The 16,912-nt window shown below is 40.0% G+C and overlaps 2 protein-coding genes across 4 annotated transcripts in view; one reads left to right on the plus strand and one right to left on the minus strand.

Annotated features, from left to right (window-relative positions):
* LOC135197958 (uncharacterized) overlaps window positions 1-10,219 on the plus strand; it is a 501,751-nt gene extending 491,532 nt beyond the window's left edge. Inside the window, exon 8 of the mRNA XM_064225255.1 lies at window positions 9,298-10,219. Coding sequence (XP_064081325.1) covers window positions 9,298-9,393 — 96 coding nt within the window. The 3' untranslated portion in view covers window positions 9,394-10,219. The remainder of the gene's footprint in view (window positions 1-9,297) is intronic.
* A 145-nt stretch (window positions 10,220-10,364) lies between these two features.
* LOC135197955 (E3 ubiquitin-protein ligase RNF14-like) overlaps window positions 10,365-16,912 on the minus strand; it is a 109,311-nt gene continuing 102,763 nt past the window's right edge. For 2 of the 3 annotated variants that reach the window (XM_064225252.1, XM_064225249.1), the window contains one exon: window positions 10,365-12,826. In XM_064225252.1, the coding sequence (XP_064081322.1) occupies window positions 12,807-12,826 (20 nt within the window). In that variant the 3' untranslated portion in view covers window positions 10,365-12,806. Of the gene's footprint in view, window positions 12,827-13,868; window positions 15,128-16,912 lie in introns of those variants that run through there. The other variant, XM_064225254.1, reaches the window with a different exon arrangement.

Below are 16,912 nucleotides of genomic sequence, written 5' to 3' on the forward strand. Positions count from 1 at the left end.
TTGTAAAAATATTAATTGGTAAAAGCTTTGGTGTTTTCAAACAATATTTTGATTACATATTCTTATCCAGAATAGTTTAAGATTTTGATTACTTAATCATATCTAGAATAGTTTATATTAAAATTTAGTTTAAAAAAAGTTGTGGTTAAACAAAAGCAGTCGGTATAACAATGTATATTTATATGGATAATTTGAAACTTGAAAGATGACAAATTTTTAATATTGTATTTTTCATAGCTAACAAACCTGAGGTCTAAACAATAGGATAATCTTTTAGCACTAGCTGGAAACCAGTAAAAACAATCCAAGATTGTAAAACAAGGAATCTGTGACACCTGGCAACTCATACATATACACAGTGGATGTTTGGTCATCGACAAAGCTAGGACCCCCGCGATATGCCAGTCTTTCTTCCAACCCAGGATATGAGAGGGGCAGCTAGAGGTGGGCAGTTAACGTTAAGACCTTAGGTTTGTTAGCTATGAAAAATACAAATTGATTAAAAATTTGTCATTTGTTCATACGCGGAACAAACCTTTGGTCTTAACAATAGGATAGACATATATTTGGAGGGAGGTACGTACAAGTACATACCCAGAACCGGCTGGGGATTCAGCCTGCCTGACTACCCTTCCTAGAAGATCGATTAAGCGTTGGTCTGATGGGAATATTGTACCCTTGCTGCTGTCATATTCATTGTATTAGTGGAAAGTATAAAGAATTCTGTCTGTTCAAGCAACCATCTATCTCCCTCATTCTCTCTCCCACACAATCATCTTGGGTAAAATACCAACTATCCCTCTAGGGGCACTGGATGAGTTACTCAACTTGATGGGTAGCCACCACCAGACCCAAGGAAAAGCATCCAAGGACCTGTGGGCAATGTCCTTCAGTAAAAGGAAGTGAATGTGTTCTGCTTAAGCCAGGAACCAACATTCAAAACCTTATGAACAGACAAATTCTTCTTAATTGCCAAAGATGAACTCATTCCTCTAAAGTGATATGCTCTAGCCTGCACAGACTCTGTGGTAGAACTATCCGACAAGGAGTATTCCTTTTGATCACCTCACGCTGCCAGAATGACAAGGAGATCTTGGAAACTTCCATTCTGGACGGACCGATGTCAACACAAAGTCAGTGACCCTTGGTCTTGGGTGGAGAATTCTCAGATAACAGGGCAAAGCTTTGACAGGACAAGGCAAGAACACCACTAATTCCCAGGATAAAGAGGTGTTTGAGCCTTTAAGGAGCAGGATCAAACTGAAATTGGCCCAGCAGTTCCTGAAAGCCGAGACAAAAAGACCTTTTCATTTCTGTGAAAGAAAAGGAAATTCCAAAACAGCTCACTGACATGGCCCACTTGTCCCAGTAAACTGCTGACAAAGATCTCCTGAGATAGCTAGGCATCTGGCCTGCTGCTTTGCGAGAAAACCCTCTCGCTTTCAGGTGATACTCGACAGTCTCCAGCCATGAGCAAGAGATTGTTATCGCCTGGTGGAACCTTTCTACATGAGGCTGGTAAGGAAGGGCCCATGAAGGATTTCTCTCAGAATTACTGACAGAAGATATATTAGTTCTGGGAACCACTCCACCTGTGTACATGGGAATCACCAAAGACACCCTGAAATTTCTGGGGCTCATAAGTCCGCTCAAGCCCTGATGGATCCAGCAGATTACTCTGTCCAGTACCTAACGGATCCCGCAGATTTCTCTGCCCAGGACTTGACATATCTGGCAGAACTGAGGGAATGGCTACCCTAGAGATTGTGCCAATGATGCTAAAGTGTCTTCTGTCTGAGGAAGAGGATCCTCGACTCCCAGTTTCTTGTTGCAGTGAGAGGAAAAGAGGTCTAACCTTGATCTTCCCTAAGGAAAAAAATGGTAAACCACTACTTCCTGCCTCACCACTCTACACATGTCTTTACTCCACTGTCTGGAATATCGGTCAACACAATCCTCCTGCTTGGAAGTAGCTTACTATGAGCTCCACAGAGGTGTCGACTGCACACTGGTGCATCTCGTCTGTCAAAAGAAACGAGCTGGTGGCAGAAAAGATTTTTCATCCCCAGTGAACAATTCTGGCGCAGTGAATAGATGACTTCTAGAATTCATGACCAACACGAGGCTTAACAAAGTCTTCAATAGGCTGAAAAGATATTAGGGCTCCATGGGGATGTCCTAAAACAAGAACTCTTGCACAGATATTCTCCAGATCTCCTACTGTAAACTTTTGCATGACAAAGTAAATGCACTGTAGAACTGTAAGAAGTCCTTGAGCTGCCCAAGAAAAATGCATTTTCTACAGTAGAGACTTCTTATAAGGTTATACCTTATGATGACCTACAATCAGTATGCTACTCATCAGAGGAGCCGGCCTTTAGTGATAGTTCCCGGGCCTCCCTTCTAGGCTAAGGAACCATCAGGGCGGTGTTCCAGAACAACATAGATAGCGCTAGGATGGATCCAACGTAATTTGAAGGTAAGGCCACCAGACTACAAGTTACATTACTGATTTGGTCATTCCTATGGAAAATGTTAGGGTTAAGGTAGGAATCGAACCTAACTTAACCCAAAGCCAACTTCTTAAAGCATGGGAAATCTTGCATAATCAAGAAGTAGGCTAGGCTGAGAACTCCAACACTTAGGCTAGCAGAAATATGGAGAAATATGTTTGTTCAATCTAGGCTAGCACTAGGACCACCTAGGCTTGTATAAATGGCGTAGGAGAGACACCACCTAAGCAGTTATTACAGGCAGCAATGTATGAGAATGATGTCACAACACTGGACTGTAGCTCAAGTCAACGGTGTTTGTTACAGCGAAGATGGCAAAACAGAGCATCCTGACATCTCCCACAGTAACCAGATGGCCTCCCAGGAACACGTATATGTGACGGATAGCGACGAATCATCATGAAAAAAAAAAAAAACAACCAGATGGCCTCCCAGGACACGTATACGTGACGGATAGCGACGAATCTTCATGAAAATAAAAACTATGTCAGAGAAATATGGGGATAAATTGATCCTCAGAGCAGTGACAACTATGCAGTTGGCAGAACCCATGACGTCACATGCCCATTCAGAAAATGTAAAACAAAATAGTATTACAATTATATACCATTACCCAGTTAACATCATATGTAAATGATGTTCACAGCAAACCTTAAGGTTGGTATCCCTGCATGAGATATGTAAAAAGTGTTTTACATCTCTCAAGTCTGGATGCAGACTTGCGCAATGTCATTTTAGCAGTAACTCAGATACAAAAAGATATCACATGTGGTGGATTCACCATTCCCCCTTATAAAGTTTAAGAATTGAGCTATGGTGACAAATTTTAAATTAATTTGTATTTTTCATAACTAACGAACCTGCAGTTTTAACATCTGTTTTTCATAACTAACAAAACTGCAGTCCTAACGTCCAAGAATTTTTCTGTCAGCTAGAGTCCTTTTAAAAAAAAAGAGCAGGTTTGGTGGCAATGAGTAACAGCCAGTGGAGGTGAAGGAGGTGCACGCAGCCTGACCTGGCTTCACCCTCTGCAATGCTGTGGTGCATCAGTTTTTTTCCCTGGCCAGGTAATTGAATGAGGGGTGGCATAAGGTGGGCCATATATGTTAAAACTGCAGATTTATTAGCTATGGGAAATACAAATCAATTTGCTCACACACAGAACAAACCATAGGTCGTAACACAGGAGAGACTTACTCTTAGAGGGAGGATGAAGCAACTTCAGAACCAACTGGAGGTTCGGCTCAACTGGGCTCACTTCGTATGCCTCTGATCTGTTAAGTAAAAGGTTACTTTACAGTCAGACATTCAGGCTAAGAGACTGTGTACTTTGCCTACATGTGTCTTGGAGGAAGATAAAGAACCTGAAATTGTCTGAAACAATAAAACTACATTAGCCACCAACCTTGTATGCTACCAGTTCCTCTCTTCCCTTGTAAGAGAGAGGATGGGAGTTGATTCTATAAGAAATTTGTATTTTATAGGAACAATTAATAATAGTCAAATTATTCTATATAGAATGGAAGCTCACCCACCTGTATCTAACCAGTTACAGCACATAAAGGATCAAATATCTCCACTTCCCACCAGTAGAGGAGAAAAGAAAAAGGGAGGGGACCATTCATCTTATTCACTCTCACTTTCATAACAAAGATTCAAACTGTCCTACTAGGGGCACTGGATGAGCTATACAACTTGTTGAGCAGCCACCACCGGACCCAAGGGAAAAGTTGCCAAGGACCTGTGGGTAGTATTCTGCAGATAGAACTGTAAACTTGTCTAACCACTTCACATAGCCCAAAAGGAGATGATATTCTTGGACACTTCCCTCTTGTTCCGGCCTGTGCTAACAAAAAGTTTCTGACATTTCTTCTGGGTCATTACCAATAAAATCACCGAGGAAGGGTATCGAGAAAGACTCGAATCTTCCTTTGTGAACTGAGGGATATTGAGTCTTAGCTACAAATTCCAGGACAATTTTGAATGCTACTTACCCATACCCCAACCCTTCATGTATTTAACATTAAGAGAGAGTCCATGTTCACCAACTCTCTTGGACGAAGCTAAGGCCATCCAGTAAGAAAACCATCTTGAGGATTAAATTTCTGTTTGATGAAGCCCGTAAGCATTCATAAGGACCATGAATGAGATTGGTAAGCACCAGGGTCAAGTCCCAATTAGGAGATTTAAGATCTCTTGGGGAAAAACTGCTCAAGAAGAAAGGTCTACATCTTTTAGATGTAGGATCAATCCTAGAGCATCTCTATAGCCCTTGATTGCTGACTCAGACAGATGTTTCTCCCTATGGAGAAAAATGAGATAGTCTACTACTTGTTGAATAGTATTTCTGACTGGAGAGGAACACTGTTGACAGCACCATTAACAGTAAGCAGGCAATTTTCCCTAGTAGATGGCTGTAAATGATTTTCCGATATAACCAGACATCTCCAATGCTGCTCTGCAAGAAAAGCCACTCACTCACAGGAGATACTGGATAGTCTCCAGCCGCAAAGAGATAGGGACCCTACCTATCTGTAAAACCTCTCTACATGAGGTTGGCAAAGTCAGTTGTGCGAGAGGGAGGGGGGGGGATCTCCCTTGGTACATCAGTCAGCATGGCTAGGAGATGGAGGTATCACTCTGTGTGTGGCAACAAGGGTCATCCTGAGGTTCTGAGAAGTCATTACTGTTGATTACTTGTTGGATTAGGCAAAGGGGGGTAGGGGTGCCATAATTGTTGAGGTTGTTCCAAGGGTGTCAAAGGGCATCTTGTGCCATGGCCCAGGGATCTGGAACAACTTAATTTGTGAAGCTGCTGTGACATTAGTCCCTACAGTTTGTTGACATAGCGTTGTCGGACATGAGAACCACAGAGTGCCTTGTCACCCTTTCTTGAAACTCCTGAAGTACTAGGAAGGCTGCTTTCAGCTCCAGGATGTTGATGTAAAGCTCTTTGTAATGGTGATCCTACACTTCTGAAGTTAGGAGATCTTCTTAGTGTGCTCCCCAACCCTCGTATGAAACATCCGAGAACAGAATCACTGGAGGAGGAAGAAGATATTGGTTGCTTCTTTCTGAATGGGAAGGACTGCAACACTCCTGAACATGATTAGGCATTGGTCAGATAGGAATACTGTACCCATGCCACTGTCATATCTATGAGCATACCCAGGTAAAGAATACTATGGCTGGGTGCGAGATTCAACTTCTCCAAATTTATGACAGTGCCTAACATGTAAAAGCCTGGAGATGGATCTTTTACTACCTCCACAGCTCCTTTCTCCTTGATTTTCTTCACTTCCTCTTGGAGAGCTAGGTACTTCAGCAAGCCTTGAGCATACATTGATTGATGAAGAGGACACTCGGAGAGGGGAGAAGGAAACTCGAAGGGTAATAGATATCCCTACCGAAGAACATCCGCTACCCAGGTTTCTGCTCAATACTGCTGCCAAGATGCCCAATGGCTTGCCAGGAAACCACCCCCCCACACACACATACACACCCTGAAGGCAGCAAGTAGGGAAGGGTGCACCCTCTATTGTCTTCCTCCTCTAGTCCTGCCTCTGCCTCTGCCTCCTCTCTGGGGTCTGGAATAGCGGCGCAGAAAGGGTTGCTGCTGAGGGGTTTTCTTGGTTGGAGCTGGCAAAATTTGATGACCTCTGCAAGACCCCATTGTGCCTTGTAGTCTTTTAGGAGAAGTGTAAGAAGTTTGAGGTCTGGGCTTAAGAGCGTAAACGCGAGGAGGAACACATGAATTAGAGACAACTTGATGTACAAGACGGTCACAGTTGTCAGCTCTGTCTGTCGATTCGTGTCAAGCCATCCTTGGGGAAGAGAGACGAGGGGCTTAAGATATGCCCATTCTCCAAGGCTAAAATGGATTGTGTATTGACAAATTTCAAGACTTTGGGAAGGGCAGCATCTCCTTTTCAGTAACCAGTTGGACATGTTAGCTGTTAATTGAGTCATGAAGATGTCTTTCCACCAGACTGCAGCAACTTAATGAATATGGTGCATCCTCCGTCTTGTTCTGGTGCAAAGATACGCCTGGGCCTAAATGAACCAGGTTTGGATCTACAGGCAGTCCCCGGTTGTCGGCAATCCAGTTTTATGGTACTTGTCTAGCGATGATGATAACTGAATTTTCAGTGCCAATTCTCAGTTATTGGAGCCAATAACCGGGTATTGCCATTGTTATCGCCGATTTTCAGTTATCACACCAATGGGAACTGAACCCCCACCTATAACTGGGGAACTGCCTAGGTAGTGGTGGAGGAAGCCACTTGAAGGACCTACTGAAATGAAATGAATTGTCCTGTCTAGAGACAAGAAAATTTACTTATTGAGAATTAGTCAGCATGATTGGAGCATGGTAACCCCAAAGATGTCTTTGCTTCCTTCTTAAGCCCAAGCAGAGCTTCAATATCCAAAGAAATCTGAAGTGGTTGCCATGGTCTCTTCAGCTAGGTCATTATACCTACAAATTAATTCGACAACCTCAGCTTAAGTAATTGTAAACTCTTGATTGTCTGCATCTTCTAACTCCTGGACATGGGGATCACGATCTGGTCTGTCAACAGAGTCAGAGGAAGTCACAACGTCTTTATTCAGCACTGGAGTGTAGGTTCACTCACAGCCTGAGACTTTCTTGGGGGCCTGAAGATCTGTGGAATTAAAGGAGTCATGTCCTGACCACGAACCAGTCCATGAGAACAAAAGCAAGAACTACAATGAAATTATCAGAGACATAGCTGTGCAAGGCTCCCATTACATGAAGAACAGTCACAGCCATATGATTGAGAGCATGAAACACGGTCCCTTCTTGGAGAACTTGACCGAGAAGTAGGTTGTGGGTTGATACTCAGCTGTTTAGGGTTCTCGACACTTATAGGAAAGACGTGGATGTGTGAACTTGGATGAGGACTAAGATACTTATGAAAAGAATATTCCTGAGCCTAAGAGAGTTCATTCACAGTTGATTTCTTGATGAGATTCTTGTCTTCCTTCCTACGGCCATGGCTAGACCTCATTTCGTGAACAAGGTGAGTAGAAGAAACCTCGTGTGGTGAAGACCAATCCAATGATTAGGGGTTCTTAGAGTACACTTCTCCAAACGTTAGTAATGCAGCACAGGAGTCAGGAACAGAGCAAGAATCTACAATTAATAGCAGCCTTAACACAGCTGTGTGCCTTGAAGTGAGCACAGCTTGAAGCATCTTTAGATGGAGCAGAAACAGACAACACACGGACATGTCTGGTTGAACTGGGGACAACTGCAGGAGAAGAGAGTTGAGAATCTTAAGAGGGCCTGTGAAACATGGAGGAGTAATGAATTTCCATTTCTTCCAGTGTCTGACAGGGATGGATTGAGCAAATGACAAAGAGAATGAAGAGGTTGAAGGTATAAACAAAGATGAGGAAGTAGATCTGTGTCGACGTCTCTTCTTTAATCTCAGCAACTCGGTACTGCAGTACTTCTTCAGAAAAACACTTTCAACTCTGTCAAAAAGAGCCTGAATGAGAGTCGGAGGGAGTTGACACAGGCATAGAAAACCCTGGGAAGGAAATCGATGGACACGACACAGATGATGATGACACAGTGTGTTGAGTTGATAACAAATGAGATATCACAGAAACTGTAACTCTGGAAACTGTCTCGGGGAGAGCCATTGTAAGGCGAGATGACATCACAGAAACAGAACCTCTGGAAACTGTCGTGGCGGTTAACACTGGCATGCAGGAAGACATGCAGTGAGACAAAAGGCTGGCAAAGGTTGGTAGCCCTGGAAGGCCTAAAGATGCCCAATACTCAGGAATCTATGTGAACTCCACTCCTGAAAAGACTGAATAAGGGGGAGGAAATTACCCTCCCCCCAAAAAATGTAGGAGCAGTAAATCAATTACAAGATCTCCAGATCCTCCTCTAAAGACAAAGCAATAGAAGAATGAGAGGGAATAAAATCTTCCAGAGAAGAAGGTGCAACAAGAGATTTTGGAAAGGAAGATTGAAAAAGAAGGAATTGATGCATCTGCCACCATTGGGGATGAGAAACCAACCCAAGATGGCGCCACCAATTTCCACTTATATTCCTCTTCCTACCAAAATTCTACCGTTGCTCAGGAGACCTACTATGACACTCAGAACAGGGATTACTTACATTACACTCATTAGATCTGCACAGGCACTCAGAATAGAGATTACTTGCATTACGCTCGTTAGATCTACACCATCTCTATATCCAAATAGGCCAAGTAATGAGAGCAAGTGTTGTTATCAATCCCCAGGCATCTTCTCTGAAGCCTGGATTGCTTAGATGATCCATGGGTGGGTTTGCATACTAGGGATGCAAAAAACACAATTATCACACAGATAACACATAAAATAAAGAGAATTAAAAAACCAGAACACCAAGGCGTATAAAAGGGCAGGAAGTGTTTTAAACAACTGCCTTCTTAGCTAGGAGGACAGTTATGCCATCATGCTATGAAGGTGGTTAGAGAGAACACTGATGTGTAATAACGTTGAGGGTGAAGCCCGCCTCCTTCACCTTTACTGGCTGTTACCCATTGCCACCAAATCCTTGTGTTTTTTTCTAACTGGACTCCAGCTGATGCTAGAGAATTCCCTTGCGTTAAGACCTAAGGTTTGTTCTGTGTATGAATAAATTCCTTTTCACTTACTAGTATAAGTAAATGTCAAGTAACTTACGCAGTTTTATAATATAAGGTTAGAATCAAAATAAGGTTGCAGTGATTGTAATACAAGATTTTTTTTTTTAAACAGATGGAGAAATCCGAGAGCAAAGAAGCTGAAAAGGTCCCTTCTTCGGAATTTGAAAAAATTCATGCCAAAGTTAGAGCCAAAATGGAAGTCCAGTAAAGCAAACTATTGTTTCCCAGGGAGTAAAAGGAGAAAAAAAGTGTAGAAGTGGACTTACTGGGATTCCCTGAACTTCAACTCGAGTATTCTTGCAGACACCGAGTCTAATCAGACGAAGACAATAATCCTGTAAGGAGTCAGTTTTCATTAAGTTTAGTCCTAAAAGGCTCCAAAATTGAGATGTTTAGTTTGTTAATACATTACTGACCAGAGAGCTTTCACTCTAGAGTTTCTTTTATATAAATAAATATATATATATAAATCACCCATTGTACAGATTTCACCAATTTCATCACGCCTTGCCTGTAGCCCGGTTTCTAGACCACTTTGTAATAATGCCTGGCATTCATTCCCATCTCACAAAATCTTTCATTTAAGTAGCAACACACAGATTCTCTTATTATTGTGTGGCAAGAGCAATAGCAGTATGCCCTTAAGAAATTGAAAGCACAATTATCATCTAACAATCAAAATGCACTCTGTCCATTTAATTCATTTGTGCTCCCAAATCGACAAATAATTTTGTTGCACATGATTCTCAGGATAGAGCAGACATTCACAAACCTGTGTGTTGTAACATTTTTTTCAAAGGAATCCAATAACAGTAACATGAAAATGGAGGTATGGTATTTATTTGAACATTGTCAGATTGTCTGTGTTCATTATCTGTAGATTTCTTGCAGATATACCTTATAAAATACATTACTAACCTGTAAACGTCTTTCTTTTCTAAATAATAAACATTTTCTGTTAAAGAGAATCTTTCTTCTTATATCATTGTTAGTTTTAAGAATGTACAAGTGTAGAAATAAAGTAAGATTATAAATGATTATTTTCTTTTACATCCCAAAAACTACTGAACAAACCAATTTTTGCTTCCTAGTGGGGTCTTTACAAACCCATCAATTACTAATAACAATTAAATTCTGTAAAAATAGTACGTACAAACCCATCTGTGTATGCCCAGACCAGCACTTTGTTTCATGGTGCCATTCATATTCCTTAATTCCTTATTTCAATGTTTTTCGTATTGGTAGTAACCAGTGAGCTTTATTTTACTTGGCTCTCTTGTTTTCAAGCTAGTGAGATAATTATTCACTGAATGTTAGTAGCTGTTAAGTTTTCCTTTTAGGATTGAATCACTGTCACAATAAATGGGATTCCTTAATTGACACTATTGTTGCAAATTTTCAGCACTGGTGATTTTGGTAACTGCAAGTTGTTCTTATCAGTTCACCATTCCAGATTTTCTCAGTGAAGCAGTTCCTCATTTCCAGTTCATTCTCCATTTATTTCTCATGATCTAGTTTCAAAATTTGCACTGAAAGTTTTTGTGTGATTGCTGATTATTTTCTCTGCTTTTATCTTCATAGGGAATGAGGAATTTTCTACAATTACTTCTGTGTACAATATTATGCCTTAGCATACCAGTATAGGGCGAGGTATGCAGCTCTTCTATGTCCTTATTAGATAAGAACCTGCATGTACAGCGCACACTTGTCAAGGCCAAGTTATCACTGCAACAGACTTATCCAGTATGTACCGATTAGCCTTGGATCAATGGCTACTTTATACTAATGAGTGTCATGCTCCAAAGGCCACAGTAGATGCCTCTTGATTTGTTGGTGTGGCCAGGGGTTTATTTGAATGACTTCTGTCTCCCCCCCTTAACCCAAGAGCTGTACAAGTAGGCTATGGTCTTTTGTTGAGGACTTGCTGTGGTGGGAGGTTGCTGGCTCCAGATTACCGTTCTGTCACTCCTGGGAAGGATTTTCCTTCACCCTTTGACTCTCTGATTTCACCAGCACCTACGATTTTTAGTCACTCCATCTCAGTGTTTGTTTCTGGAGGTTGTGGATACATTATTTGTAGACTGATGGAAGAGGTTTGTTTGGGGTTTCAAGATCAGTTCGTAGTTGGGTCACTTGTGAATAAATTGATTGCAACCCTTTCTACCTCCACAGACCCTCCAGCAGTGCCTGCAGGTATCCAATTCTATTTATTCACCAGCAGTATGTACATGTCTTCAGCGTCTCTTATGGCAGCCGTGACATCCATCCAGGTCTCTATTTCCTTGCCAGCTGTCAAGCAATTGCAGCTATGCCTCCATGCATGATCATGCCTGCAATTCCTGCTCTGCCTTTGACAATTCTCTGTTAGTCTCAAGCCTCCCTGAGAATGAAAAATCTGTCCCTAAACCTGCAAGTAGTGGAACCTTCTACTGCGTGATTGTCAGCAACCTCATGTACAACACAGCACTTTCACCCCAAGGTGCTGCCACAATTCAAGTTGCTCCTCCTTTGGCCACCACAGCAAAAGATGCTCTTTTGAGTCATTCAGACACAGTACTATTAGCCTGACAATTGTCAATCTTCCAAAAGAGATTCCTCTTATGCTTAACATACTTCTAATTTGCTCATCATTCCCTTTTGGTGGTGCTAGTCTGGCAGTTGCACTGCACTGTATCTCATTTTTTTATTTCTTTTTGTTTTGTGACATTTCTTCCCAGCAACATGATTGTTTCTCTTCTGATCCTCATCCTGCTGTTCCTGCTTGACCACTGAGAAGTTTGGCTTCTCCCAGGAATCCAATGGTTGGTCCTTCCAGCTTTAGGAAACAATGGGGTACCCCTGGCACCCAGAATGCCCCCAGAGGACAAGATTCAACTCCACCAAGTACAGTTGTTTTAGCCTTTGTTTTCCACAAAAAAGAAAAACCGGAATAGGACTTCTGCATTCATCAAGAAATCTCAACTGGGTCAGCAACATTTCCAAGACAGACCCCTCCCCTTGGCCTTTACATAAGGCATCATGAGGGAAAAGTGTGTGGGCAGAGTTGGTTCATGGCAGTAAGTGCCTTATCTCTGTCCAAGGGACAGGTATGACCTGCCATCTCATCCTTTTGAATGGGTTTTTGTCCTTCATATTCTCTACATTTTTATCAGATGGCAATAGTGATTAAAAAACTTGGGCTACCTGACTTCGCTGACTCCTCGGTCCCTGAATGGCGCCCAGAAGCTTTGGTTTATAAACTGGAGGAAGCTAACTCCATCACTTGCATCGCGACAGACTTTAATCTCAGTTCTTCCACCTTATAAGCATTGTCATCCTCCATGTTTTTCTCCCAAATCTCCATATCAGCATAGGTCTTTACTCAAACCAGCAACAAAAGTCATATACCCAGCAACATCAGAGGAGGCACCATTGCTCTTTATACCATTATTGAGTTCCATCTAAACCTCAAAGCCCAGATTACCTTATCATTCCAGTAGCCATGGAAGGGTCCAGCCAGTTGCCCAAGAGAGTAGAAAGGTTTGCTGTCCATTTCGATGTATTGGTGGGCTAGAGAAGACACTGGCACAAACTTTAGTCCTCTGCATCAGACATTGCCTTCACTTGGAAACAGGGCTGTCATTATCGACTTGAACCATTACCTAAAAGACCCACATGTCTGGTCATTGTCTTCAGGAATTAAAAATTATCTGGAAATACTGCCAGTGCAGTTTTAGGGCCTACTTGTCAACATATAGAAGTCAGATCTGTCCATTTCCATGACATTTAATCATAATATGAAATAAAATTAAAGTGAAGGAATTACATTTTACCAAATTTTTAAGTCAATTTCCATAAGTCTGCTCCTAGAAAGTAAAAATTTAAATTTGTTGAAGCTTTAACTTCCATTCTCCATGACCCAAAAAGGAAGATTACTGTTATCTATGTACCCTGAGGATAAATATTTAGTCAGAATGTAATAGATGGAAATTGGATATGTAATGTTACTAGAATCTCTCAACATTCTATTACTCTAGAATAGAAAAAGTTATTTTTTTCAGCATTTCAATTTCAATTCTCTATTATTAAAAAATGGAAAATGGTGTCATTTATGCACTCTAAGGATGAAAACTGAGGAAATCAAATTCTACCACAACTTTCCATTAAGTTACCCTAGATCTGCTTATGGAAAAATAGTCACATTTTTCAGTGTTTGGCTTTCAGCTCTATGTAAACCAAAAATAAAGATTAGTGTTATTTACACATTCCATGATGAATATTTAGTCAATTACTTTTAAATAAATTATAGATGAAATGATATTTTACCAAAATGTTCACAATTTTATGCAGGTCCACGCATGGTGTAAAAAAATAAGAAAAAAAAAGGTCACATTTTTCAGCTTTTCAATTTCAGTTCCCTATTACTTAAAAATGAAGATTAGTGTTAGGTATTTATCCACTCTTAGAATGAAGATTTGAATTTTTAACCAAAACTCTGTAAGACTGGTTATTGAAAAAATGTCAAATTTTTTTACATTTCAATTCCAGTTCTCTATGACCCTGAAACAAATATTTTAATTTATACACTTTGAGGATGAAGATTTAATTGTGGAATGCATTTGAAGGAAATTTTACTAGAATTTTCAGACAAAAATGCACAAGAACAGTCAAATTTTTCTACATCTCAATTCAATTTCTCTATGACCTGAAAAAGAAGATTCCAGCTATTTATGCACTCCGAGAAAGAAGATTTAATCATTGTTTAAATTTAAATGAAATTTGAGGAAACAAAATTTTATATGCATTTTCACAAAATTTATGTAAGTTTGCTTACAGAAAATATGACAAATTTATCAGCATTTCAATTTCAGTTCTCTTAGGCCCAAAAGTGAAGCTCGGTGTTTATTATGCAATATGAGAATGAAGATTTGGTCAAGAATGAATTTAAAAGGAACCTGGGGAGATTAATTTTACTCAAAGTTTAAGCCAAAAATCCCCAGGACCACAAATGGAAAGAACATCAAAATTTTTCAGTATTCCAATTTCAATTCATTATGAACCAGAAACACAAGCAAGTGTTATCTATGCACAGTGAGTGTGAATATTTATACAGAATAAATTTAAGTGTCAGGGCAAAGACAGATTTCAACAAGGATGAATCTTAAACTAACGTGGCTTATTGCTAGGGAGGGGAGCCACTCTAAGTGCATAATGGATAAAAGAATGACGCATACACAACTATTCTGCAGCATTACCCGACAGAAAGCTAGAAATATAGCTAAGGGTGGGGTCCACTATCTCTAAAATTACTCATTTACCAAAAAAATATATGTCAGAAAGGTTCAAAGCACATTTTGAAAACTGTAAAATTGTATCTTCAAGTCTATAAAATGAAATAAAGATTTAAAGTAAAAATTAGAGAGGGTTTACTGTGTCTTACAATTCAGAAGGACCAGTGGGAAAGCAGGTTTTCTTCCCACTTGGGAAAAACAAAATACAGGTGAAATACATGGATGGATTTAACCTAACTTAAGAAAGGGAGTAGGCCTCTTAAATATCCCATGGAGCTTTCATGCCAGGTACTTACTTAACCTTGACCCCCTACCTAACCTTACCTAGGAAGCTGTGGTCTTTGGCCCCTTGGACCCCCAGGCCTAGACCTCCTAGCCCAACCTAAGGAACCGCAGAAGAATAATAAGTTTTGGACCTCCCCACAATTAGAAACATCAGTAATTATACAGAGGAGATCTGCATGGAGGTGTCACTTATTAATAAAATTTTCTGACTGACTAATATAATAAAAGGGTGAATATAGTTCACTACAGGTGAGCTAATTTTGGGAAATTTACAGTCTTTTGTGTTTTCCCCCCACTTAAAAATGCAACTTTTCTACTGATGTCCCAAGAATTGTAGGCTTGTAAAGTTGATCCTCTATCTCTAAAAGTGTGCTTACTTATTTGCTCCTGAAAGGAATAAGAAAATAATATTTCCATGTCTAACATGTAATAATTGCTTAACATTAAACACTGTACCTTAAAGTGATGACCAAATTCCTCCAATTTCAAATTATCTTTGCTATTTCACAAGACTACCATAGACTTATGGCTACCTTCCACATCCTTCACTGCACTCAGTTTACTTACTGAATGAAAAACATTCCTAATAAGCCAAATGGTCACAAAATACCCATTACCATTATGTATAACTCACGGCCAAAATAAATTATAATACAGATACCATCACTACAACATCGATATACCTTAATTACTATGAAATTTATTCCAGTTATGGACACTTAAAAGGTAGAATATAACCTCAACCAATGACCATATAATGTCTACAGGAAAGTCGCCAACCAGTTTCCAGAATTCCCAGAAATTTTTCTGGTTGATTCCAAATTTCCTGGTAGAACATTAAAATGTGGCACTGGATAATGAACAAACAGTAATTCACATATTTTTGTATACCTAGTATAACATTAGATATGTGCCAGTGTGTTACATGGTAACTATTAACTTTCATATGTTACATGTTTCCATGTCTTCATGTGGGTATCAATGTCTGGTGCATTCATGTGCTGCTACTGTTGCTGACTGATTGAGCAGTTTGAGCTGACCTTATGCCAGCATCAGATTTTGCTTATTAAGGAGCCCATAAATGGTCTGTGAATAACCTACGTTTGCACAGGCTTATGCCTCGCTAATTCTGGGTAAGGCACAATGCATAGGTCTAGGCCTAGGCATCACCAATTCTGGGTAAGGCAGAGTTAATCTGTCCTAATAAATCACTAATAAATCAGCCCAAGTATGCAACTTGACAAAAACTAGAGGTAACATACCTATATTTTATAGATGCATAACAAAGGATATCTGCCACACTTATTTACAGTATTGTTCCATTTTAACGAAGAAGAGAGGAAACCTGCATAAAGCAATGTTAAACTGATTTGCATCATTAATGTCAAAAATTTTACAACTTGAAATGCAGACATGCCATTTCTTTAAATAGATGGTGACACTCCTATCACCAAACTTACAGCTATAAGCAAAAAAATAAGATACAGCAGCAAAAATATGTCACAGAATGAACTTAACAGAAACTTCTAGTGTTGGCAGGTCAAAGCAAAATAAAATTGTCTTATGAAACTGGGAAAGTTCCATTCCCATTGATTAACTGTGACCTTCTCTAAGGGCAGTATGTACTGTTGAATGAAATGGCTGTTTCTATGACATTTAATTTGCATAGTCTTCTCTATGCATCTTATATCATTTTTATCAGCTTATAGCAGTTTTATTCAATTTTCTTAAGGTCATAGAAAGCTGTTGCAATGGTTATATTTCTGCTGACATTTCTACTACTTCTCTGGTGCCCCAGGAGAAGTCATCTTGGTCTATTCAACGGTGCTGGTCTGTGTATCCTCAGTTGGTGTTACTGGTATGACAGACCAGACAGGTAACAAGATGACATCAGATCTTATTTATTTCTCTTCTCTTTTTCTCTTTCTCTTGGTGGTGTTTAGAACTCAGTTAGATACCAGCTTATTTCTTATATTTCTCCTATAATAGTGGGTAAAAGTTTGGTTTCTATACCAGTGTTGATCAGTGATCTAGTGCTTTGTCTATAATTTTGTACTTCTTATAAATTCTTCTCTTACAGGTTTTTCATTGTGGCATGATGACGTCAGGACTATGCACTATCAAACTCGCAAAGCATCTTTCCCAACACCTTCAAGAAAGGTGCCATCGTTA

The sequence above is a fragment of the Macrobrachium nipponense genome, chromosome 21, assembly GCF_015104395.2.
Source record: "Macrobrachium nipponense isolate FS-2020 chromosome 21, ASM1510439v2, whole genome shotgun sequence".
In the NCBI taxonomy this organism is placed as follows: Eukaryota; Metazoa; Arthropoda; class Malacostraca; order Decapoda; family Palaemonidae; genus Macrobrachium; species Macrobrachium nipponense.